The sequence below is a fragment of the Melitaea cinxia genome, chromosome 25 (assembly GCF_905220565.1).
Source record: "Melitaea cinxia chromosome 25, ilMelCinx1.1, whole genome shotgun sequence".
Classification (NCBI taxonomy): domain Eukaryota; kingdom Metazoa; phylum Arthropoda; class Insecta; order Lepidoptera; family Nymphalidae; genus Melitaea; species Melitaea cinxia.
The window spans coordinates 3,022,877-3,050,618 of record NC_059418.1 but is presented as its reverse complement, the minus strand read 5'-3'; the positions used below and the strand labels follow the sequence as shown (position 1 = coordinate 3,050,618).

The 27,742-nt window shown below is 33.6% G+C and overlaps 3 protein-coding genes across 3 annotated transcripts; all 3 read right to left on the bottom strand.

Annotated features, from left to right (window-relative positions):
• Positions 1-649: 649 nt before the first annotated feature.
• LOC123665902 (piggyBac transposable element-derived protein 3-like) lies at positions 650-3,624 on the bottom strand. The gene is made up of 5 exons (XM_045600133.1): positions 3,411-3,624; positions 2,636-3,332; positions 1,952-1,956; positions 1,028-1,101; positions 650-787 (listed from the first exon to the last, which is right to left on the bottom strand). Exons 1-5 carry the CDS (start codon positions 3,622-3,624, stop codon positions 650-652), a joined length of 1,128 nt encoding a protein of 375 aa, XP_045456089.1.
• A 4,782-nt stretch (positions 3,625-8,406) lies between these two features.
• On the bottom strand, positions 8,407-9,870 carry LOC123665901. The gene is made up of 2 exons (XM_045600131.1): positions 9,811-9,870; positions 8,407-9,726 (listed from the first exon to the last, which is right to left on the bottom strand). Exons 1-2 carry the CDS (start codon positions 9,868-9,870, stop codon positions 8,407-8,409), a joined length of 1,380 nt encoding a protein of 459 aa, XP_045456087.1.
• Positions 9,871-17,349: 7,479 nt separating this feature from the next.
• On the bottom strand, positions 17,350-26,260 carry LOC123665900. The gene is made up of 6 exons (XM_045600130.1): positions 25,853-26,260; positions 25,460-25,576; positions 21,582-25,018; positions 20,272-20,432; positions 19,411-19,979; positions 17,350-17,565 (listed from the first exon to the last, which is right to left on the bottom strand). The coding sequence occupies exons 1-6, from the start codon at positions 26,258-26,260 to the stop codon at positions 17,350-17,352; spliced, it is 4,908 nt and encodes a 1,635-aa protein (XP_045456086.1).
• Between the last annotated feature and the right edge of the window lie 1,482 nt (positions 26,261-27,742).

The window sequence follows — 27,742 nt, the reverse complement described above, 5'->3', positions numbered from 1 at the left end:
ACAGTGACGGGAGTTCTGGGTCATCATTTACAGCTTGAAGAATCTAAACATATTGAATATTATCTGATTAAGTTATCACTAAAGTCTAATAGAACTAAAAAATTAAATGAATGTTAAAATAAAAATAATAATACTACCTTGTTCAATGTGTCAATATTATGAATCAAACAATAATTAATAATAATTATTAGTGAGAGTAGGTATTTGACTCCATATTAAAAATGGATAATTACAGGATGACGCAATAGAACGTGCATTTATTAAGTATAGGCTAAAAAAAAAATACTAAAGGTATAGTTGAAATAAAAGATAGGATGATTAGGTAATTAAATGTAGTTTACTATTTAAAAATAACATCATCTATATGACGGCTCTCTCGAAGACGGCACTCCTCTAAACACGAACGCAAATTTTTGAAAACTTTTGTCAATAAATCTGGGGTGATTGCTGCCATTTCCCCACGGAAATTTTCCTTTACCTGACTGATGTTCTTCGGATTGTTCATGTAGACTTTATGTTTGAGGTATACTCACAAAAAAAGTCAGGAGGCATCAAGTCAGGGCTACGTGGGAGCCAAGGGATATCGCCTCTTTTGGAAATTAGCCTTGCAGGAAACATCCGTCTCACGACTGCCATAGAGTCATTTGATTTATGACAGGTCGCTCCGTCTTGTTGGAACCAAGTCCTCGTATTCGCTGTTCTTGATCTCGCAAGTTCTGGAATCAAATATCCCTCTAACATCGCAACATGTGATCGGTGTTAACGCTGATGTTTCGTTCTCATGAATCTTCATAGAAAAAAGGGCCAATAATTCCTTTGCTTGAGATTGCTGCCCATAGCGTTACTTTCGTTAAATGCCAACCTTGCTCCGAAGTCGGCCTCTTTTAATTCCTGTGTTAACTGGAGCTTATAAAGATGCAGTTTAAGATCTTAATTCATAATTCGCTATAAACTTCGTCGCGACAAGTTTAAAGCCGACAATCGCTTCCGTAGACACTCTCGGATTTTTTCGTACTGACTCCTTTACCCTCTCAATATTGTCTGAGGTCCTAGATATTCTTGGACGACCTTTTGCTGATGGTTTAAACGCGGAACCGGTCTCTGCAAAACGCTTTATCCATATTTTAATTAAATTTGCAAAAATATATTTCCTTATCTATTTTTTGTTGCTGTGCGTAGAAAAATTACATATTGTTTGTATTTTTATGTCAAATACTCTCAAGCGGTTGATTTATTATTTCAAATAATTCCATAAGGAACGTCGACAAAAAGAATTAATACTTTGTATTTTATTTTTTGAAAATTGATGTACTCAATATCTAAGATTTTTATTTTTGTGTTACCCACATTAGGAATTCTAAACATTTTTGAATATCATATCAAAAATTGACCGCTCCAGCGGGGTTCGAACCCGCGTCTCCGACGTACCGTGTCGGCGCTCTAGCCAATTAAGCTATGGAACGATACACCCGCTCGAGCGAAATTTTCGATATGATAATTTTTAAATTACGGTTTAAGCGAACCGTGGCGCCGTCTATAGTGAGCTCTTTACAGAAACCCGTAACTATTCAAAGTTTCATATTACAATGAAAATCTTTGACAGGAGACGACACCGTGCTATTTTTAATATCTAAGATTTTTATTTTTGTGTTAAACCTTAACCGCGTACGGTTCGCTTAAACCGTAATTTAAAAATTATCATATCGAAAATTTCGCTCGAGCGGGTGTATCGTTCCATAGCTTAATTGGCTAGAGCGCCGACACGGTACGTCGGAGACGCGGGTTCGAACCCCGCTGGAGCGATCAATTTTTGATATGATATTCAAAAATGTTTTGATTTACTCAACTTTGGTCTCCAGCCCTGAAAAAAAAATGTACTAGACTGCTACTATTTTACCAATAAATTACTTACCTGTTTTATTGGGAATTTAGAAAAGTATAAGAATCGTACCTATTCTGAAAAGTAAAAAAGGTAGAGCATTTTTATTACCGTAAAGGAGAGTTTACGAATAACGAGTAAATTTGATCAATAATTTAATTTCAATGCTCAGCAGTGTTATTACTGAAAACTTAAGTCAATATAAGATTTCTTTAAGATTTAAGATAACATTTCGACTGCTGCAATAAACATATATCGAACCTACACATCACATACTTTACAGTAAAGTAGTTTAAAGTTGTATTTTAATTTCGAATGAAAATTAAAAGTGGTTCGATAGTATTTAGGTTTAACCCATTACTTCCCAAGCATCGAAAACATTGGAATTTTTTGATAAAATCTTTAAATAAAATTCATAATATATTAAGAAAAAATATTTTGACAAAAAATAAAATAAAAAATTTACCTTCCTTGCTGAGTCAGCCTGTCCTATAAATATGACAATGGGGACATGTGATCAGAAATAATAAAAGTGAACAATTATTAGGAAATCCGCTTTATTTGAAAACAATGACCACAAACTGTTTTTTAAAAAAAAATTGATGGGCTTATTTTGTATGATAAGGTATAAAACAATCACTGCAAAGTGTTTTTTCACATTTAACACAAAAGGTTAGAGGTTTTTTTTTACAGCCTTGTCCTTGGCAACGCCTCTGTTTGTCCCTCTTCGTCATGTAGTGACCAAAATTATCAAACCTGACAGGTTGTAAAAGAATTTCTGAAGAACCTGGTGTAGGTTTACTTGCCTTGCCTTCCAATTTTTTAATCCAAGAATAACAAACCCTTCGTCTAAAATCTAGCAGAGGGATGTTTTCATCTTTATTTACCTGGTTGTAAATAATCCATGCATTCACTAGGTACATGTCTAAAATACGGGTGACTAGAGGCCAATACCATTTTTTACCTCTAAAGCGGATTGGATATTTAGAAATCAGCCAATCATGTTTATCCACTCCTCCCATGTTTTTATTATAATTATGAATAAGCCTTGGCTGATTCACGGCTATTTTGGCCTTTTCTTTCTTTGAGTACCTATTAGTTTTTACAAAAGGTTCAACAGTATCAAAATTAGTCAAAAGACATACTACATTATTGTCATGCCATTTCACGCATAATATTTCATTATTTTTATCAAAACGATGATCGGAATAACCTCGGTCTTTCTTTTTCATCTCTTGTTTGGTCATAGGACATTTCTTAGTTCTATTGTCTCTGACTGTCCCTGTAGCTCTGAACCCTTGAGATTTCAAATCAATCAACAATTGCATGCTGCAGAAAAAGTTATCGAAATAGACTGCATGTGCTCTGGGATCTGTACATACAGAGAGCAACTTTTTTACAACTGCTGAACCCAAGCCGTCGCCAGTACTAGCAGGGATTTGAGCATCCTTGCCTGTATAAAGCGAAAAGTTATAACAATATCCGCTGACTCCACACAGTGCCCAAAACTTGTACCCAAACCTCACCTTACCTTTAATAAATTGTTTGATTCCATGGTGACCAAAGTATTTGACGATCATTTCATCAACAGCTAAATTGGATTCAAATATCCCAAACTTTCGGAATGATTCATTAGCTTTATCGATAAATGGACGAATTTTGAAAGCTTTGTCAGTATTATCAATTCTTGAGTTGTCATTGAAATGTAAAAAGGATTTAATTTTGTCAAAACGATTACGAGACATTGCTCGCTCAACAAATGGGATGTGTACATCATGATCTCTACACCAATATAGTTTACTTTGAGGCAAGTGGTGATACGAAGAGAAAAACAAAATTCCTATAAAGACTTTTAACTCATTTACAGTTATATTGAAGTTCAAATAATTTTTATAATGTTTGGCGTAGGTTACGGTTTCCTGTACAATATATTCTAGAATATCGTCACACAAAAAATTTCGAATATTTCTACCGCTGATTTCCCTTCCAACTCCGTTATCATATTTTCTAAACATTTTTGAGCAGTATTAGATTCCGGCTGTATATCAGAATATACTGGTTCACACTTACGCCAAGTGAATGTCTTGCTTGTCCGAGATGTGGTTTGAGTAGGATGATCTTCCTCGTCGTTATCAATTGTACACGAAAATTCCACTTGACCAGCTACATCTGACACTGACGAAACTCCCATGTCGTCTTCAGGACCTTCTTCTATGTCAGTCATTTCATCTACTTCATCCGGAGGCAATATGGCAACTTCAATGTCATTCAACTCATCATCACTACAACCTTCAATATCTTGAAGATAGTCTATGATTTCTGACACCTTCAAAGCTTTTTTAAATGTTTTTTTTACTGGATCCATGACCTATAAATAATAATAAAAAATATAGCTACACGTTTATCAATACGAATAGGTATAATATTTGATAAAGAACAAAATAAAAATATTTTTACTTACCTTTTTCAACCTTATGAACAATTCAATTTTTTAACTCTAGTTCGATAAAAGAAATAATCACAATCGTGTCACGAGATATAATGTGTTCGGCGTAGACTTATCGACTAATGTAAAAACAAGCAAGACCCGCAAGAAACAAACAATTGACACGTTTGAACCTGTACGTAGCGTAACAGGATCGAACGCGCTTTCGCGGCAAATTGTACAGACATGTTCCCAGTGTCATATTTATAGTACGGCTTATTTTTAATGTATACCACAAGTTCCCAAATCATATTTTGTTTTTGTTTTTATTTGTTATATATTTGATAGAGATCTAAAAATCAGTTTTATGTACTTTGAAGTCGGTAACCTTTTTCTTTTATGGTATTTAAAATCGGAACATAATGCTCTTCTTGAGGTAACAAAAAAGATCAGTTTAAAAAAAATACAGTAAAATTGCGTAAACATTTTTTATAGTGAAGAAAAATTATTTTATTAGAAAAATATTGTAAAAATATGATTTTCATCAAAAATAATAAAAATAAAAGGCCTAACATGTAAAAAAAAAATATATGAAAATAGTGTCTTAAAAATAGGACACTGGGGAGGAATGGGTTAAAAAAATTATAGGAAATGTTCAATCTACCAGTTTAGATACTATTCTTTGGCAATTTTTGTAAGAAACAATAAAATGTGAGCATTTCAATAGTTGAGAATTTGTTTATATATGTAGTTGCCTTCTGAAGCAAAGAGGAAGGGGTACCAAAATGAAATACTGGTTTTCTTATTTAAAGTACTCATATTTATTTATAATGAAAGACAAAAATAGCCATCCCAGCATGAGATCCGTTACGAGTAACAAAACAGCACCTAATTATTATGCAAAACTAATCAAATTGTGCATCACAGAATTATTAAATCACACAATATATATTTTATCCAACTACATATATATTTAAATTAAATATACTTTATATATAACCTGATTTTTTATATAACCTGAGATCCTTAAGTCTTATTACGTAAATTATTTTTTTTTATCATCTAACCTTACATACCTATGTATCACAATTATAATCAGTCTCGTGAATTAAATCCTTGAAGTTAGATAATTATAATTATCAAAATTAAACAAAAAAACAAAAAAAAACGTGCTATAACAAAAAAATATATATAACAAACACTTAATATTACCAATCAAAATAAACAATCCAAAAAATATTGTCATATAAACCAAAATAATCCAAAACAACAATAATTAAACAAAAATAATTCAAAAAAATATAAAACAGAATTAGTTTAATTCTAATTTCTATTTAATCACCTTCAATCATAATATAATAATTTTTAGGAATAAAGAATGCAATGTTCAATGTTTCTCAGTCTCTGCTTTATTCTATTTAATATTTAGATTATTATGACCAATCTTTATACATTGAAAACATCTTATTGAAACTCAAGTTGTTATCCAAATACACTTTACTGGTATTTTTTCTGGTGTAGTGGATTCGACGGGTTGAGAAGAGTTAACGTGATTACAAACACATCTTATCATCTCGTCATCTACCTTTTTTGGGTGATTCACATGTTTTCCTCTATTGTCACTGCTAGTAATTGCACAAGCATCTAATTTGCTATGTGCTGTTCGAATGGTTTGATTGGTAATAGCAAAAGTACCACAGAACATTCTAAAACAAACTTGCCGAGACTCGTAGATGGTATCATTCGCAGGCAAAAGTAAGTAATATTTCGTTTTGTAAATTTTCGTCTCGAAACATTTTCAGTTGTCATTCTTTTTTATCGTATTTATTGCTAAATTTATTTACTTAACTGATTCATTAAAAAATTATTTAAAATGTGAATATTTATTGAATATATTGAAACATAATTCCTATAAAAAATAACAACATATAGATTAAAATGAATAAATATGCATAACAAACGCAATAAATAATGTTAAGAAATATTATTAATGTTATTTATTTTACATCACTAGTAATGATGAATCAGAAACGCATTCTTAGAGCGGCCGGACTGTAAAACTTAATAGAATATTTACAATAAAACTCATTCATTTTCTCTCCAATCCTCTTCCAAAGCCATTAATGTCATTCTTCTTTCATGCAGCTCTCTTTCATACATCATCTTACATTCGTGCGCTTCTTTATCGCTAAGCATGGCTTCCTCCCTCGCTTTCCTTGCCACCATATAAATTTCATGTTCATGATTGGTCTTACAGCAGTTCGACTTTAATCTGTAAAAACAAAATTTATCTAAACATTTGTATAAAATGTATGTCTGCTTTTTGCATCTTAATATAATTGCTAATTAATATATGCCCAGAAAAGTCTCTTTATTAAGTATAAAAAAATCTATCTTTATTCTTTTTAATGCATATAAATTCACGGGCAACAGCTTGTATATATATATTTGTAATATAGAGCACTGAGATAAAAAATGTTGTAAACAAACATAGTTATTTATTTTTCGTTTTTTTTGCTGGAGTCGATCCTGAAGGACCTGGCCTGTCATGTATGGGAAGTGAGACCTGACTACTGGCTGGCTGGGATCATCAATTTTTTGTGGCTAAAAATATAATAAATCTACCGGCCTAGCATGCATACAACGAGATATCTCTTGACGAGAGAGAGAGATAATGTCTACATCGAGTATTTTCTCGATTACCCTAACATGCGCACTACGAGAGACAAAATTCTCTTCCGAAGACTTCGCCTTGTCGAGTAGAGAAACATTATCAACCATAATCACAACTGAATATCATTCTTATTTCTTATGTCGTAAAGTTGAATTTACAAGGTTATTGACCAATCGTGCCAAACCGGGATGAGCCAACGTTTGTATAATTTCAAACGAGTGACACATGTTTTATTTAACAATGTTCTCGGCCTTTTGGCTAAGATAAAAAGTGTATATCTAATTTTAAAAAATCTAATATGGAAAATAAAACGGCGTAAGTAAATGAATTTAATTATATATGTAAAACAATATGCTCGTGTTGTGCTTTATATCTTGTCGCACATTAGATAATTGTAATTCTATCACGCATTGTTTTTTTTTTTTTTTTAATTTTTAAAATTTTTTGAATTTTTGATTTTTTTTTTATTATTGATTTTAATTTTATTCTATTTAATTTTATTTTTACTTATTGATTTTTTTAATATAATTTTGTTTTATTTTTTATTCTGAATGTTGTCTTGTCTTGTTGTAATAACCCAATATGGACTTATACTTTGGTCTGAAATAAAGTATTATTATTATTTAGAATAAGAAGCAACAGGGCGCAAATACGTTTTTTGTGTCATTATATGGCACACTTCACTCGACTTTTCGCATTTCCCGCTCTTCGTATACCGAAATTATATAATTATAATAGGAAAACGCCATGGTATACAAAAAATAGGCACCCGGTTTTATTTATTTTTTATTTATCGTCTTTCTCGTCGATAATATTGAAAACGAGAAGTTTCTCTTCCTAAAACGACAAAATTCGACAAAATTACGATGTCATGTTAGCTTCCGTAGAGATCAATATCACAGATCACTAAAATTTAATGATTATCTCTTCTATTGACGTAACGAGAAGAGTATCGCGTCCACGCATGTTAGCTACTGTAGACATAGAGAGATAATACGAGAAAAGGGGTAGACAAAATTTTGTCGTGGCGCGCATGCTAGGCCTGCAGGTCAATACAGGTGCTACTTTCGTTGACAATAACTAGGTATAGTTATTCTATTTCACGATGAAGGTTTTGCCTTTATTGTAGTAGTGACGTGTACCGACAGGCGCATTTGTGTGTGTAAACTGAAGGAGCGTTAGCAAAGAAATCAGAAACGCATTTTTATATTAAATAATTATTTTTTTAATGATGAATATTTGATAAATGTTCATTTATTATTATTATTATTAATATATATATTATAAATATTTGTCTTTTATATACCTATATTACATATATTTTATTGTTAGAAAAAACTTGCTTGATGGAAAAAAGTAAGTAGATATAGGGTTTTATGCATTTTTATTCAGTAAAGAAATGAAAAAAATTGACAAAATTCGATATTGTTAATCACTGTCAGATACATAATTTTCAAATTCTGGTTCACTGTCGTCGGAATCATTTTGCAAATCAATCACGAACTCAAAATCTAAGTCAAAGTATTTCAAGTATTCTTTTTCTATTTTTTTAACATGAGTACAGGTTTTACACCACGTTTCGCTAGTAACTTTGTTCAAGCTTTCATTTATTAGTGTTTCCATGTTAGTCATATTTTGTTCAATATTTTTTGAAGCGATATCATTTTTCACAATTCCCCAAATGTTTTCAATCGCATTCAATTCCGGGTGATAAGGAGGGAGGCGTAGAACATCAAAACCTTTGCTCTTGATAAAATCATCGATTTTGTATTTTATGTGTTGATCTTTGTGTTTTTTAATTATGTCATATAATTCCAATTTAAGAAGAGATTGTTCATATGCTATGCCCTTGTCTCTGAGCCATTGCTGCATGTCTGCTTTATTTGTTGTCGATGTTGGCATTTTTTCAGCCTGTGTATTATGATAAGAAGCATTGTCTAAGACAATGACAGAGCGTTCCGGTAAATTTGGTAAAAGTTTTTCGTTGAGCCATTTTATATAATTATCATAGCTCATATTCGAATGATAATCGCCAACTGTAGAATTAGCCTTATAAACCAATGACGCATTTTCAATAAATCCATTCTCTGTTCCCGCGTGCACTAATATAAATCTGCTACCTGTGCTTAACTTTTTCAAAAATGGCGTGCTTTCTTTTTTTTGTGCCCAGGTGTTGTTGCGCACGTGTGTTGAAAGAACATAACTTTCATCAGTGTAGACAATAGGTCGTCCTTGAGAGCGATATTCAGATATCTTTTTTAAATATTTTAGTCGCCACATCTGTATGTCATGACGTTCTGTCAAAACTTTTCGGTTATTTTCTGTTTTGCGCCACTTGTATCCTAATTTGAGTAATAGCCGTCGAAGCGTTTCGAGACAACCTTCAAAGCCAATCTTTTCATTTAAAACTCTTCTTAAGTTCGCCAACGTTGGGATCACTTTATGAACGACATGAAAATTTTGTACCGTACTTCGTATAACATCGGCTGTGAAATTATCTACGTCTATCTTGTTATCTCGTTTTATTCTTTTCTTCATAGGAGAAGTAAACTTTGAGGAAGTGGATGGCAATTCCTTCTTTTCTTTTAAGATCCGTTGGACAGTTGAAAGAGAAACACCTGTTGCCTCAGCTGTACGCTGAGTAATATTTCGTAAATGAGATAGATCACAGTTAGGCTCTATAACTGATTTCGTAAATTCATACTCCTCTTTTAGGAAATGGTAAACGCTAGCTATTATGCTTCGACCCTAAAATCAAACCAAACTAAATTAGTACTGTCAACTAACTCTACTACATTAAATACAAACAAAAAAAAAATGAATTAATGTTACCTCACTTTTAACAACTTTTCTGTGTTTAGTTGCCTTGCTGACAGTACTTTGTGTAGACATCTTGCGCGGACCCAAAACACTAGTGACACGGACCGCGTTGCGATCGTGACTGACCACTCAGAGGCCTACGCACACTAACACGATGTGTATGTGCACGGTTAACAACAAGCAAAGTCAAACCTTCATCGTGAAATAGAATATCTATAGTAAAGAAATTGTTGTAATATGCAAATATTATAATCTTTTAAATAAGAATACTTGTGGCGCCATCTAGTAACTATTTTAGTAAAACAAGGTTTGTCAATTGTCTTTGTTCGATTGTCCTCCTCCTGTCTATTCTCTCTGTGTCCTAAAAATGTAATGGTTAAAATGGTGTGCATTAATATAGAAATATAAAAAGTTTACAAGTCTTTAATTATTTAACTTTTCCAACATGGTAGCAGAGCGTGGTTAACAAGTAAAACTCATTGTGATATGTGGATTAATAAGATACGATTACAAAATAATAATACGATTGAGGTGAAAACGCAACGCAACGCAAGGCGCATACGCATCAAAGAAAAATTATCTTGAAAATAATTATCAACAAAATGGCTAAGCAGGCAAGAGTAGAAGATATAACAATACCTATTTTTGACGGTGCAAATTATTCAAATTGGAAGTTAAGGTTGCTAACCTTATTGGAATATAAAGAATGTAACGAGCCCGCCATTACGATGACCTTCATTCCGGGCAAGGACGAAAAGGCTGAGGCGGATTGGAAAAAAAGGGATTTAAAAGCAAGAACCATAATAATGAGTACAATTTCAGATAAACAATTAGAATATATTAGTGAATGTAAAACAGCTTATGAAATGATTAGAAAGTTTGACAAAATGTATTTAACACAGTCTACTGCTATGCAAATTATATGTAGGGGAAAAATTGAAGAAATTAAATTAAATAATTATAGTACATTGGAAGATTTTTTTGTTGATTTTGAGAAAACAATAAATGCCTTTAAAGTTGCTGGAGGAAAGATTGATGAATCTGAGAAGTTGAGATACCTTCTCAGAGCGCTTCCACCAAGTTATAGTTATATTGGAGATTTTCTTGATGTAATTCCAGAAGAACAAAGAACAGTAGATTATGTACGTTCAAAAATAAAAGAAAAAAATATTACTACAAGCGACTCGGATGAGAAAAACAATGTGAGTACATTTACAGCCAAAACTAAACCCCAATGCTTTGTCTGCGGAAAGACTGGCCATCTCAAGAAGGACTGCTGGCATAGACAGAGAAGATTTCAAGGACAAGAAAATTATCAAGGCAAATATCAACCCAGTCATGGTCATCGAGGACTACAGAGAGGATTCTACAGAGGCCGTAGCCGAGGCAGAGGTCAAGATCGTTCCAGAGGTGAAACGTCAAACAATTTTCCAGTGGAGTCATGGACAACTCAAGTATGTAATCCAGTAGTCAATCAGGTATTCGGGTGTACTGAAAATGAAGAATGTATTAATAACAATAAAATTAACTTACTTTTAGATAGTGGGTGTACACACTACATAATAAATAATGATACCCACTTTTATAATTATGTAGATTTAAAAATACCCGTAAATGTAAAATTACCCGACGACAAAATATTAAAAGCTACCAAAGTAGGCAATGTTAAAATTTGTTTCAAAAACTATTATAGTCATAAACATGTAGATTTAAAAAATGTTTATTTTGTAAAAGGTATCAAGCAAAATTTGTTAAGTTTTTCAAAGATAACTAAAAATTGCACAATAGTAGCTAAAGATGCGAATGCGAAAATTTATAACCAGTCTAGAGAACTGATAGCTGTTGCAGATAAAATAAATGATTTGTATCATATGAAAGGTTTTGTATTGAATGATTATAAAAATGAAATGTATGCGCACTCTGTAAAATTAACTCATAAAGAGAAATGGCATAGGGCACTTGGTCATGTAAATTTTCAATATCTAAATAAGTTAATTAATGATAAATTAGTAGATGGTTTGCCAGATAAGATTGAAAGCATAGAAATGAAATGTTCAAATTGTATTAAAAGTAAAATGGCTAATGTACCTTTTGAAAATAGTAGAACAAAGACAAAAGAAATTTTAGAATTAATTCATACTGATTTGAACGGTCCACATTATACAACTGGTTATGGTGGAGAAAAATATTTTCTGACATTTATTGATGATTATAGCAAGTGTACTAGGATTTTTTGTATTAAAAGTAAAGCTGAAACTGCTAATTGTTTTATAGAATTTGTAAATCTAGTAGAAAATAAATTTAACAAAAGAATTAAGAAATTACAGTGTGATAATGGAAAAGAATATTTAAATAAGGATATTTATAATTTTATAAAGCAAAAAGGGTATACAGTTATTAACATGTCCACCCTACGTTCACGAATTAAATGGAGTAGCGGAAAGATATAACAGATCTGCTATGGATATAGGTAGGTGTTTAATGAGAGAAGCTAAAATTCATAGAAAATATTGGCCAGAAGTAATAAAAACAGTAGCTTATTTAAAAAATCGAACAATTGCAAATACATTAGAAAATAAAACTCCGTATGAGATATTTTTTGGGATAAAACCAAATGTAAAGCATTTAAAAATATATGGAAGTAGAGTCTTTGTCAGAGTTCCTGAAGCTTTAAGAAACAGTAAATGGGATGATAAAGCCCAACTAGGAATTTTAGTGGGGTATAATGAAAATAGTTACAGAGTTCTATTAAATAATAAGATAGTTAGTGCTAGGCATGTACAGGTAGTCGAAGAAAATATTAATTTAATTTGCTTAGAAAAACTTGATGATCAAAGAGTAAAGGATAATGATTCGGAAACTGATTTCACTTTAAATATCCTTAATAAAGAATGTGAAACTGAATACAAAAGTCATGAAAATTATGTAAATGTAGGTGAGAATGAAAATTGTAATAATACTATGAAAGATCTTGTAAACAATGATAATCTAAATAATGATGATGACGATGATATGCATGTAGGATTAGAAAAATCAAAAAGAAAAAGAACTCTAGTTTCTAGATATGGTAATCCAGTTTCTCATTTTATATATGTAAACTATGTTGATGCGAGTGTACCAAATACCTTTGAGGAGGCGATGAACTCCCATGATCATGAACTATGGAAAAGAGCAATGGACTCGGAAATGAATAGCTTAAATAAAAATAATACTTGGCAAATTGTTGAAAGGCCAAAAGATAAAAAGACTATTGATGTTAAATGGGTTTTTAAAAAGAAAAGTAGTAATGTTTATAAAGCTAGATTAGTTGTAAGAGGTTTCCAGCAAACGGAATATGTTGAAAATGTTTATTCACCTGTAGGAAAAATGCAAACATTAAAAATTTTATTGTCATATAGTTGTAAAAATAATTTGTTTATTGAACAAATGGATGTCGAGACAGCATTTTTAAATGGTTATGTAAAGTCAGAAGTATAAATAAATCAACCGAAAGGTTATGAAACTGGAGACAATAAAGTTTATAAATTGCAAAAGGCTCTCTACGGTCTCAAAGAAAGTCCTAGAGTATGGTATGATTGTTTCGATAAGTTTATCAAAAAGTTAAATTTTATTAGGAGTAACTATGATTACTGTTTATATGTAAATAGAGCAAGCAAAGATCCAATATATATATATTAATATTTGTTGATGATCTCTTAATTTGTTGTAAAAATAAAGATAAAATTGAAGAAATAAAAACTAACTTGATGAAAAAATTTGCAATGAAAGACCTCGGGAAAATTAAAAGCTATATCGGCATAGATATTGATTATAGTAATGATAAAAAGATATTAACTCTAAATCAAACAAAATATATTGAATCTTTGGCTGCAAAATATAATCTGGAAAATACTAAGTTATATGATACTCCAATGGAAACTAATTTAAGATTAGAACAAGCTAAGGAAATTGATGAAAGTATAAAGTACAGAAATATAATAGGTGAATTATTGTATATTAGTACAGGCACGAGGCCAGATGTAGCTTATAGAGTTAATTATTTGAGTAGGTATCAAAATTGTTACAGTCGAACACATTACAAATATGCAATGAGAGTCTTAAAATATCTGTATAAAACAAAGGATTTAAAGTTAACATACTATGCTAATGTAGATACTGAAATTTTAGATTGTATGGTAGATTCTGACTATGCAGGAGATAATGTAGATCGAAAATCCACGTCAGGTTTTGTAATTAGATTGTTTGGAAACTTAATTTTTTGGAAAACACATAAACAAAATACGGTTACTAAATGTTCAACTTTTGCAGAGTATATTGCTATGTCAGAGGCAGTGACAGAGATACTTTTTATTAGAAACTTGTTGAGTGAGTCATTTAATTTAAATTTTTCTGAACCGATTAAATTGTATGAAGATAATTCTGGTGCGATTGCAATAGCTAAATACGGTAACTTTACAAAAAATTCAAAACACATTGAAGTGCAGTATCATTATATAAACGAGAACTATGAAAAGGGAATAATTGATATTTTAAAAATTGATTCAAAATTTAACTTAGCAGACATGTTAACTAAAAGTTTAGATAAAACAAAATTTTTGAAAAACAGGTTAGAGTTAAGATTAATTTAGTATATCTAAGTTCAGATTAAAATATTGTGTAAGATTATAAATTTGAGGAGGCGTGTTGTAATATGCAAATATTATAATCTTTTAAATAAGAATACTTGTGGCGCCATCTAGTAACTATTTTAGTAAAACAAGGTTTGTCAATTGTCTTTGTTCGATTGTCCTCCTCCTGTCTATTCTCTCTGTGTCCTAAAAATGTAATGGTTAAAATGGTGTGCATTAATATAGAAATATAAAAAGTTTACAAGTCTTTAATTATTTAACTTTTCCAACAGAAATAAAAACAAATATTAATCACGGATTGCTAATGTGTTGAATTATTATTTACTAGTGGAGTGCTGCTAGTAAATAACAATTTAACAAAACCTCCTCCCAAACTATCTTTTTAGCGGCATTCGAGTTCGTCGTTGTGTCTTTTTTTTTCGATAATATGTGCTCTTTCGAGCACAAGCGTTCTTAGCAGTTACTAAAAAGAACACATTTGTTGTTAGCCTGTAAGCATTCAGGCATATATTAATGTTATTACAGGCACTACAGCATTTGTTTACAAATATAATAAGTATACAAATACCTTCTCCATATCACTCCAATTGGTGGATCGCATTCTTTTATTGGCTTGCTCGGGGGTGTCCATCACTGAATAATTCTACAACGACTAATAAGTACACGTGAACACATAACACACTAATAAGTACAAGTAAGTACAATATGCTTTTATTTTATGCAAGTACTCAATCCTTTGCATACGTATGTTCGAAGACTCTATAAGAACCTTACGGTTGTTTTCTGTTGGTTTCCAGCGGAATCCCAAATTCCTAACTATACGTCGAAGACTCCGCTCCGAACCTTTAAAGTTAATATCTTCTTCCAGTTTTTTCTTCAACTTCTCAACAGTAGGCAGTTCGTTGTTCACATTGTGAAAATTGTGTATAACTCTTTTTATAACACCTTGGTCAAAATTGTTTATGTTAGTGACAGGTTTCGTTCTTAAACTTTTTTGCCAGGTGTCCTAAACACAGTAAGTAAATCAGAATTATTAGCTTCAGTGGAGATTTTTATTACAGTAGCAACTGATACCTTTGTAGCCATTGCTGTCCGTTTTTGAATTTTTCTTAAATCAGTAATTAAAGTGTTTATTTTTATGGCAATGCCACCATCAACTTCGCTTTTTAATTGACTTAGAGAGTCAATAAATCCATCTGTCTCCATTTTAAGGTAACAATGCACATCATATATCATTTTTCGTGCCTGTCTTTTTAAAACTTTATTATGTTTAGGCATTTTTATCAACCGAGAAAAAATTCCACAAATAAAATAAACTTAAAAACCTAATACTATTTTAACGAAATAACAAACAAAACAAAGTTCAAACAAAAACACCAACTTAATAACGAAACACTCAACAGCGCGACTGTGCTTAAGAAGTAAGCGGGACGGACGATGATTCGGTGCGCGACGCAAGGAACGACTACCATATTTGGTACTTCTGAACAGTAACGGTCAGCGCTATACTTTCGTGCCGGGACCTATACTACTATTAAAAATAAAAGATAAAAAATTATTTAGATAGAAATTCCCGCTATAAAATATACCATAGAGTAGAATAAATATTAAAAGGAATAGAGAACCATCTCTACCCAAAAAAATGCCACCCTAATTGAAGCGACGCCACTGCCATCTGATATTTGGTTCAAGTAACTAATGAATGTCAAAAACCTATATATATAGGTATACATTATAGATAAATGACAATGGTCTAGTGGGTACGGGCTCGGCCTCTTTAGTGAGAGGTTTGGGTTCGATCCTAACCGGGTCAGGGGTCTGAAATAGGTTTTTCATTATGTAAAAATTAACAAAAAACAAACGATTTATTCTCTATTTTTATTATATTTTTTATGTTTCTTAAAATATAAATAAGCTAACAACTTAAGTTCATCATCACTGTTTCATCGTATCTTATTTTTCCCTTAAGTATGCGATTTATACACCAGCTATAAATTAAAACTTTAATAGTGATGTCCACAAAATAGGCTTTTAAATCTGCTTGATGTGTGGTACACGTAAATGGATATTTTATGAGTGTGTCACACATCATTTTTTGCAGGCCATATTTTGGTACATCTTTTTTTTGAAATGAACATGTAATACTTTGTATTTCCTTGAATACCTCTATCACATTTTTATTCGGATAGCATAACCATTTATTTCTTTTGTTAAACTCTTTTGCTCTTATTAGCGCGTTTTCTTCAACTTCACATTTTTCATTTAAATTACTTTTACAAATTTTACATAATTTGGTTATTTTTCTAAAACATTTGGCAACAACCCAGCCACAAACATAATTACTTTGACCTTTGTCTTCTTCTGTTGTTGAATGTAAGGTTTCTAAGGTTAAATGTGAAGTTGTCGTTTTTGTCTTCGGGTGTATCAGAGCTAGGTTTTTCTGTGAGAAAGAAATCTATTGTCTGGAGACACTTATTTTTATCTTCCTCTCAGTTTGATCATATGGAATGTGGCGCATTGTAGTTATTTAAAAATAGAGATTTATATGCACCTTCAAAGGCGATAGTATTTGACGCCACATTTCTTAACCCATAGCTTCTAATATTCCCGAAAAAAAAATTCTATTGGGTCCTGATTAAGGTTACGCGTTAACAACGCGTCAAAAGAGTATTTTTGATTGAGGATTTTCCAAACATTTTGAATTCCTTCTAACATCGTAATGAAATTTGTAACTGATGGTACATTTAACTCAATAAATCTCACCTCTTCTTTAAATTTTTTTTTCTTTTAGAAATTTTACTGTTTTGAACATTTTTATAGCTTCTTGCCAGAGCAAATGGTGAGGGGAATCCTTTTTACACTTCCCCTAAATGTCTTCCCATTGGGGATATGAAATGTGCTGCTGTTTAGTGAGTCAAAAACTTTATCCAACAACCAGGGGAATTAGGTCACGACATTCCGGTGTCAAATCACCTCTAGCAGTCGCCGCAGCTCCGCTTTGGCTGAACACTTGAGCTGTAGGCTTTACCTTCATTTTATTAATTTTTTCCTTAATAATATGTTCGTCGGTAAGTCGATGTGCGACCCTTAATTCCCCATATGGCTTGTCAGCAGCATACAATTTTTCAAAATACTCCCACTTAATATTTTTTTAAATATTGAATTTGTCTGTACATATCAAATCTTTGTTTAAAAAATTATTCCTTATGCCCTTTACTAAATGTGGGGGATCGTAAAGAGGAATTATCAATTCATTATTAATTTTAAAATGATTAAACCGATATTCACAACCCCTCCGCATGTACTCTGACTTTGTATCCTCCACCAGACTATTTATTGCACTTACATTAACTGTGCCTTGATCACACACTGTGCACAAAACATGCAAACCAGTGGCTTGAATATTTTTAATTACATCATATACCATATGTTTTAGCTCATCTTTTCTTAAACCATTTGTAAAATAATAAGCCACTGGTTACTTGTAATTGGCTTTAATGCCTTTAATCATCAAGACTAACACACACACATCTGCAACACACACACAACACACGATCTGCAAATTTTTTAGAATCATTATTTGCAAAACCTTTTAATTCATCCTGACTTGCATCATACTGAATTTCAGGGATAATCGACATTTCATCGAAAATCAGCGAGCATATCTTTTTATCATCGTTGATAAGAGGCTACTGTGTGTTTAATTTTATCAAAAATTATCTTATTAATTGCTGGTCCTAATTTTACACATGATAGAAGGAGTTTTAAAGACTTTTTTGATGGAAGTACAGATTGCTTTAAAAGCGAGGAGTAGCATTTTGCACTTCTTTTAAAAAATGATAGTGACATAATTTTCTCTTCAATCGTAAAACGACGCCCTTTTGGATTTTTTAAGCTTTCTCTAAATTGCATCATCGTAAAAACTTTTGCAGGATTTGTCATATTTTTCGTAATTTTCTGAAAAGCTCTATTCTGGCTAATTTTTTGTGCGTTTTTTAGCTTCAGTTTTCGAAGCCTCAAAATTTCCTGTTTTAAGTTCTTGATTTCTCTTGGGATTTCTTTATGTGCAAGTTTTTTACCTTAAAAAAATCTATTTAAAATAATGTCAATATTTATTACTTGACTCTTACTCAAGAAAATTGTTTCACCCAGACAACATCTATACAGGGTTACAGGAAAAGTCGACCTAGATCCGTTAAGGGCGTGTAGTACACACCATTTCTGAATGATTTTACTATGGAACCCCCCATCTTAAACTTAACCGTTTTCGAGATATTCGAGTTTTAATTTTTTTTTTTAATGAAAATGCCCAATTTTTCGGCTATTGATTGAATATTTTGAATTTTTTTGACTCTTATGATTATTTTTTTGGTTTTTTACATGAAGAATGAGATGCTTAATGACCTCAATGACTAAAATTGCACGTAAGTTAACTAAATGGGTCGTTGTAGACGATCGAAACTTAAGAAAATAAGTACAAATTATAAAAAAATATTTTCTCTTCTAGATATCTCAAAAAATTATTATGGCACTTGCTCTGCAGATGTGCTTAAAAACATCTACATTTTATCAGCTATCCAATGAGGTATAACACTCTAGGTTATTTATTAACCTTAAAGGTGAAACTTAGTTTCTAAAGCTACATGGCAGTCAGAATAAATAGCGCTTATTTAATCTAATTAATTTGACTTAAGTTCAGCATCATCACAGATCGTCGGTGATTGTAGTAAGCTAAATGAAACAATAAATCAGTTCAAAATAACATTTATTCACCTAATGTTTTTGAAGTTTATGTTCTACGTGTCCACCTCTATTTCGCACACATTTTCTCATTCTTTCATGTAGTCCACTTTTCACTCATCATTCATCATTACAGCCTATACAGTCCACTGCTGGACATAGGCCTCCACAAGTTTACGCCCAAAATAACGTAAACTCATGTGTTTTGCCCATAGTCACCACGCTGGGCAGGCGGGTTGGTAACCGCAGGACCACTTTTCACTACACCAGTGATTAATGTTCTTATGTCGTTAGCAGCATTAATTATCCTTTCTTTGAGAACTTCCACTGACAATATGGGGTTGGGCTCACTGTAAACAAGGCTCTTCACCATAATGCCACCACTCTGCCCCCATACACAAAAATCCATGGGGGTCAGGTCGGGACATCTGGCTGGCCAGGGTAAAGGCCCACCTCGTCCAATCCATTTGTTAGGATAGTTAGTGTCCAACCATTCCCTAACGCTGATGCACGATGTCGTCGGAATGGTAGGCATTGGAATTCCTACGTTCGATCTTCGTCTTGAGTTGTTGATACAGTTGTTGAATATTTGTATGCACCCTGACCTGGGCCGAAGGTCCGGTTGGCCTAGGTTTCGAGACCAGAGATGCCATGGACAGCATTTGTATAAAAGAAAAATAAGCATTGGTAAGCCCAGTGCTATAGCGGCGAAAGAGTATTTAGGACTGGAGAAATTATTGTTGAAGGAGTTCTGTTGTTCCTTCAGAAGTTGTTTCTGGACTTTGACTTGTTCTTTGATAACATTCAAGGAATCTAGGGGAACGTTTTTCACCATTATAGGGTGTAATTCAGGTGGGATTTATTTGTGCGTCTTTCGCGTCAGGAGTGCCTAATAACCATTTTAAAACCGTACTAAGACCGTCTATTAATTCGCGCTTTACACGATTGTAGTTATTTGTGTAGTAGCTAAGTTCATTTAATCTAGTATCTATTTTATCTAAACTAACTTTGAAGAAAGATTTTGTTGTATAAATGCTAGGGGTAATATATTTATTAGAATTTATGACAGTTTCGTAATTAGCGATCAATCGTTTTAAAGAATCACGTGAGAGAAAAAGTGGTTCTAGATTTCTAAATATAACTAGTTTCCAGAAGCTTTCTGAGATAAGGATGTCTCCTAGGGGCTGGTAGAATAAGCCAGACTTAGATGGTAGTTCGTCTACAGTCATAAGTGTACTTCCATCAACGTTTATTATTGTGGAGTACCTGGAAAGGGATAAGAAATTCGACTTAGTACGCGTTTTTACTTAATTTATTGATATAGACTTTTAAGGAATTTGTATAATTTGTATAGAAGTATGTATAGTATAAAGGCCACGGGCGAAAATGGGCCTGAACTTTACTGTCCGTTACATCATTGAAATATTTATCAATATTCGTTTCAAGTTTTTTCATTCCCAATGGCGAAACGATTCGTTATTTTACCATGTGATAGTAAATTGATTAATAAATTGAAACACTTTTATTTTCCTGTGTCCTAGTATATTTTTCTGTCCTATAGAGACACTTCAAATGTTGCTAGTTGAGAAAAACGAATTATTGGATTGCTGATTCATTTCATTTCTCTTTATTTTTAAGGTTTTTTATTATGTACTTATGTTGCATAATAAGAGTATTCAATGCTATCGTGATTTGCAATGGTTATAATGGTTGGTTCTAAAAAAAGAGATTAGTATAAAAAACGACTACCTTTATTTTTTAAGGTGGCAATCAAAGGTGTAAAAACATTAAGTCAGGTGTAAGTCAAGTGTCAAAGCCATTCGCTCGTTTTGTTCTCAGCTTGCGGCAGTGAATATTTTTGTGTTTTGTGCATTTCGTTTGATCTTTTGGTTTTCTTTCACGACTTTCGCTACGTATAACAACAACACACAACGACGTTTTTTACATATTAGTTGACAATTCTCGCAGAGGAAGGAACGCCATCCGAGTTTATTATTGTAACTAGCGGCCCGTCCCGGCTTCGCACGGGCATTAAACATTACATTTAGATTTGTTAATTTTAACACATTCATAATAATAATAATAATATGACACATTTTCATCCCTTTTTGCGTCGAGCTCCTAAAAAAGAGTAAATAAAAAAAAATAAGAATAATTAAATTCAGATATTATTTAATGATTTTTTTGTATTTATGTGTTTTTTTTTTTGTATATTTTTGGGGTTTTTTTCTTTTTTTTGATATATTTTTTTAATTTTTTGTTTTTTTTTTTTTCAATTATTGAGGTCATAACCCTAAAAGAAAATACATTTATTTTGTTAGAGCTTCTCTGTAAACAATATTTGATGTTGTTTTATTTTGTGGCAGCAAAATAAATTGATTTTCAGGGGCTCCGACTCGCGATAGACCAACATACAGTTGACCATGAGTAAAACATTTCTTTCGCAGATCGATCCCTACTAATTCGAAGGTTTGGCCTTGGGACTTGTTAATTGTTAATGCGAAAGATGTTTTTACCGGAAATTGAAGCCGTTTAAATGGGATTGGCAGATCAGTTGGGATCATCGGTATCCTCGGTATATGAGCTAGTTGACCACCTGCTGGGCCAGTGATAATAGTTGCTACTATTAAATTGTCCTCTAACTCCTTAATAAGCAGCCTCGTCCCATTACACATGCTCGGAGGGTTTAAATTTCTTAAAAGCATGATTGGGATTCCGATTTTTAACGTCAATTCATGGGGTGGCAGTCCAGAAGGGTTCAACGAATTTAAAAATTCCTGTGGATAATGGACTGCATCTTCAATATTCGTTACAGTGTCGATCGATTTGTATGTTTTTGTTTGGCCGGGGACTTTTTGAACAATCAGATTGTTTATTTCATTGACAGTATCATTCTTAGGTGATACTATAGCCCGAGAACACAGCCAATGGAAGTCTCTTTCGTGCAAATTCTCGATATCAGGGTATACAGAATCTATTAAATTTTCCAAATTATGGAGTATTTGGCCTAGAGACTCATCCAGAAGAATGTCACAATGACCGCTTAAATTTGGAGTTGGAAAAATTCCTTCCCCAAGTTTTAGCAGTTGCTGTGGGAAATCGCTATCAGTGATTCCATGAAGATGAGCTCTCATATTTGTCCTTAATTTTAATGTTTCAATCGTAGTCCATAAGGGAGACGATTTCAAGCATGCCTTGATGATATCTGCTCGCGTGCCTCTGTTAATAACGGGGAGAGTCTGTCGAAAATCTCCAGCAAATACAAAAGTAATCCCGCCCATGACTGCAGAGGAGTTCCTTAGATCCTGTAAGGTTCTGTTCACGGCCTCTATATGTGCTCTATGGCTCATCGTGCATTCGTCCCACATAATCAATGAGGCGTCTTGTAGTAATTTACCAATAGGTCCATTTTTGCGGATGGAACATGTAGATTGTTGTTCAAGATTGACGGATAGTGGAAGTTTAAAAGTAGAATGAGCAGTTTTGCCATCCTTCAAGAGAGTTGCAGCAATTCCTGAGGAAGCAACTGCTATTGCTATCTTCCCTGATTGTCTTATCTTAGCAAGTATCAAATTTGCAAGAAACGTCTTTCCCGTTCCACCAGGTGCATCCAAAAAGAAAACTTTTCTTTTGTCATGAATGACGCTATCGACTATAGTTTCAAAAGCATGTCTTTGATCTGGGACTAACTTTGGCAGGTTTTCATTGACAAAAGCGGTCAAATTATTTGTGTCATAGCGATGAGTCATAGTCTCTGCTGCATTGCTTTCTGTACGAACTGATGATGGTAATCCGAAATCACTTAGGCTTTTGTCATTTAATTGCAACAGTTTATTTTCTATTTGTATCAAACCTTCGTTATAAATGTCCTCATTGTATGGTAAGGTGATGTCTTGATTTTGCTGTCTGATTCTGTGTCTAATATCTTCACATAAATCGTCTTTGAAAATGTTCCATAATTTTAATGGTTCCGATGGCTGACAAAATAAAAGTATGACCACAAACAATTCTCTCAATTGTAATGGACATTGAGAAAGCGAAGCTTCTCTGAGAGTATTTTCCCAATGGTCATCGTTTTCTAGCAAACCTCTAGCACGGCAAGCAGCTTGATACGTTTCTTTCAGAACTCCGTCAACGGTTTTCAAGTACTGGAATGAAGTTGGACCGCGTACGTGGTGCAGCAACATCCTAAGATAGAAACACTCGGATTGAGAAGGATGGACACCGTAGACTCTACCTAAAGCGGAATCTTTTTTTATGCCTGGATAGCCAACTACATTCTCACCACGCTTCCTTCTGGTGAACTTATTATTGGCCCATGTGTAGTATTGCGGGACTTCGTGGTAAAGAAGTGTTTTTGCGAATTCATCTTCATTACAGAGCTCAAAAAAAGCCAGCAATGTTGTTTTACGTGGATTTTGGGCCACTTGTACAGCCGTTTCTGTGGTAAAATACACCCTTTGGCCATTTTCTAAGTGGACAGCTAACTGCAAAACTGTAGGATGCCGCTCATGGATCGGGAATTCGAATATTCGCCAAGCAGCTTCGGAAGTACTTATGTAACGGCCATTTACGTAGTTTTCCACTTCATCATTTGGGTTTCTGACGCCAAATGTAGCTTGGTCCGATCCTTTATTTATGTATTTACAAATGTATTTGATGGCTTGAACTGAGTGACAGTACTCTACATTTATGTGAGCATTAAACGTCCTGCACAAAAGTGGAGAATATGGGACAATCCAACTATTATCTATAGTGAAATTTCTGCCTCTGATATTTAGCGAAGCGCTCAGTCCTCCATTTGCGGCATCACGACGACGATAAACTGGATATCCGTCCTCTCCAGTCTGAGTTTCGTTGACTAAACGTCGTGGGTATTTTTTTGTGCAAATACCGTTTTTCATACATGGTGCTGATAAGTTATGTTCTCCGCATGGTCCGTGCACCATATTTTTTGTTACGATATCGTACAATATCGGATCGTTTTGTTGGTTGGGCAGTTCCGCAACTATGACGCTATCAATTTCGTCTGGTTGGATTTTTGTTTCTAGCCAAAACAGCAAATGACAGTGTGGTAAACCTCGCTTCTGCCATTCTACACTTGCCATGTAACATTTCACTTTGCCGAATATTTCATTTTTAACGAATAAATTTAAGAATTTCTTCATTTTCAAATGAAACACCCTTGAAATGATGTCATGACGATCGAAAGATCGCTGATCAGGTAGTAGTTCCGCTTTAATTTCAGGCCATTCGGGGTTGCACGTAAATGTGACAAATAAGTCTGGTCTCCCGTAATTTCGGACATAAGTCATCGCGTCTTGGGTTTTTTCATGCAGGTAACGCGGAGAACCTGTAAATGAAGATGGCAAGATTACGCGTTGACCGATATTTGATGGGTCAACATTTCCGTCTTGATTTAAAGCATCTCTGAGATGAATGTATTCTTCAGCCCTTAGTCTCTGTTGGTTACGACATATGTAATTCAATCGTTCCGATATCATTTTTGCCATCATATCGACAATATATTGACTAAATAAGTCCCTGTAATAATGTAATGCATTAAAACAGTTAGCTCTAACCATCAACCTAAATGCATAAAATTGCATGCACGTCACAGTTTTGTTACGCGCTGTACCTTCCTGCGGAATGGTTAAATAATAACCGTCTTCTCCTTTCACGAACATTAAGGGATACTGTAGTGGATCATACGATCGGTGTAACTCAGAGACCCTTTTAAGTTGGCCGTCTCTTCCGTGGAGCACTATATCTCTGGGGCCTTTTTCTTCGTCAACCAAGAGAACGGCTACCTCGTTTACAGCTGGAGCATTGTATCTACCCGGGTGTGCTGTCTGTGGTGGGCGGTCGGAATGAATAATTAATTTTAAATTATCCGAAGAATTGCGTTCTATGTTTTGTTTAAAGCTTCGTATATATACATTGTGGCTATTCAGTGCGGTCTGTAGTTCGTTAATTAAATCTATTTTCAGCGTTGGAGCTATGTTTGACCTCAATGATAGCTGATCTGCGTCTGAAATGAAATATACCTGCAAGTATTGTGGATTTTGGCCTGGTGGTGGTAAAAGGCTACCAATAAGATGATATACCTGTCCCTCTATTTTAAAAGTTGGCATAAAATTACCCTCTCTTATTTCTTTGGCGCCAAACGAAGTCATTTGAAATAGGCTATTGTACTTACGGATGTTGGTTATGAAATGTCTAGATAGCGAATGATTATTTGTCAAAAGATTTTTTATTGGCTGTGGTGGTTCCTGAATACTGGGGAGACTAACTTTTCCAGAAGCACAGCACATGCCATTAGTTTCATCGACCCATTTTTTGGCTGAACACTTAGGGCAGATCTTATTCATGTCGCCGATTTGGACGGAAGACTGTTGAGCATAATCAATCTGTGGATCGTATCTAAAAGCCGATCTTTTACTGTGGGCTAAAACTTGATTGCGACTTCTCGCTCTTGACGTCTGTTGTCGTTCTCTCTGATCTTGAAGGCGTTGGAAACGCTCAGAGCTTGATTCCCTAGTGCGAGATTGAATATTTCTGATATTTTGCTCTTCAAGCCGCTGCAAACGCTGAGTACTTGACTCTCGCGCATGCACATGAGAGGTTCTTAGATTTTGTTCAGTAAGGCGCTGCGAACGCTCAAGACTGGACTCTCGCGCGCGTACCTGAGAGGTTCTCAAATTTTGTTGAGCTAGACGCTGTAAACGCTCAAGACTCGATTCTCGCGCGCGTGCTTGAGAGGTTCTCAAATTTTGATCAGCTAGTCGCTCTGAACGCTCAAGACTGGACTCTCGCGCGCGGACTCGAGAAGTCCTCACATTTTGTTCAGCGAGCCGTTGAGAACGCTGCAAACTGGATTCTCGCGCGCGTATTTGAGTGGTTCTCATATTTTGTTCAGCGAGCCGTTGCGAACGCTCGGTACTCGACTCTCTAGCACGCGATTGTGCCACATATTGTCTATGAATTGAAAGACGATTTTCAGTTTCTGATGAAGATTCTTCATTTCGACGTATTTTTGATGCCCTGGCCTGGGAACTATTTCTAGAAAGTTGAGATCTTGATCTTTTAGGCATTTCAAAATGACAAAAGAAAAAATGCCTTTGAACTAAATTAGCATAACTGTAAGCTATATATGCTACTATATGACAACGTACACAACTACCTACTATTTATTAAAATTAAATTGAAAATCATGAAAAATATTCAAGTAATTTATTAGGTTAATAACTAAGTGAACAATATTTTATATAAATGGGTTTAGTTCTGAAAAGAACTTTTTAAATCGGTTTAGTTACTTACTAAACGAATTATTATCAAGCGTAAATTCCGCACACGTCCATCACGTAGGGAGCCGACCGCGCGAGTAAGCCGCGCGGCAAGTTTATTTCGTGATGTTAACCCCCCTCCCGTACCCCTGACCGAGTGACGCCTACAACGCATAGCTAGCCGAATACAGTTTATTTTTTAATTTTTTTTTAACTCGTGATATCTTTTGAATGGATTGTCAGAATCGAATAATTCAAAAAGTAATATAAAGATATTGAAGCAGTCTTAAATAATACATCATTTATTTTGATAAGGGTTAATACCAAGGTACAAATAAAGAGCTTTTTGTAGCGGTGGTATTTTAATTTCATTTTTTCAATAAAAAAACGCTTATTGTGACATGACTGTAATAGTTAGAGATATGCTGCCGCTGATTTTTTGTAGATAATGGTGTGTTCTAAAAAAATGTGGTATATCATTTTGTTCTATCATCAATAGTTTTCGCAGCGCACGCGATGTAAGGTAGTTTTTTGATATTTTTTTCACACCTTGGATTACGTTATCGTAATTTTAGTAAGGATGCCTATTTTTTTTGAAAATGAAATATAGCCTATGTCACTCAGAAATGATGTAGCTTTCCAACAGTGAAAGAATTTTTCAAATCTGCCGAGTAGTTTCGGAGCCTATTCAATTCATACAAACAAACAAACAAAAAATCAAACCTTTCCTCTTTATAATATTTGTATAGATTGTGTCTTAGGTAGACGAACAGTAGGTTGCTGTTGCCATTAATGTCCGTAATATGGTATCTAGGCTGGGCAAGACATCAAGAAAATCTAATACTACCTGCACAATTTTTTGATAACGTTCTAATAATTTATGATAATGAATAAATAAATGTTAAAATAATTAACCATTTTTTAATTAACTCTCCCTTTATTATTGACAAATGAAAAATAACAAATACATAGATTCAATTGTAATAAACATGCTTTATCATTGAACCGTAGGTGTTATTGTCCTTTCGTTTATTGCCTCTTTTGCGCTTGGAACTTTACAATACATTTCGATTGGATAATTACTACATGTATACAAGATGCATTTCTTAATGTCGCACCTGTCTTTATACTTAACGTCTGTCGATATCGGCATTCCAGACGCCAACAATTTCCACTGCTCAAACTGGTTTTCTGTTAATTTACATTCGTCCATGAAGCACGCATTGCTGTGTAACAGGATACTAAAGTTGAAACTCGAGTTTGGCGTCAAACCCGTCAGTCTACAAAAGT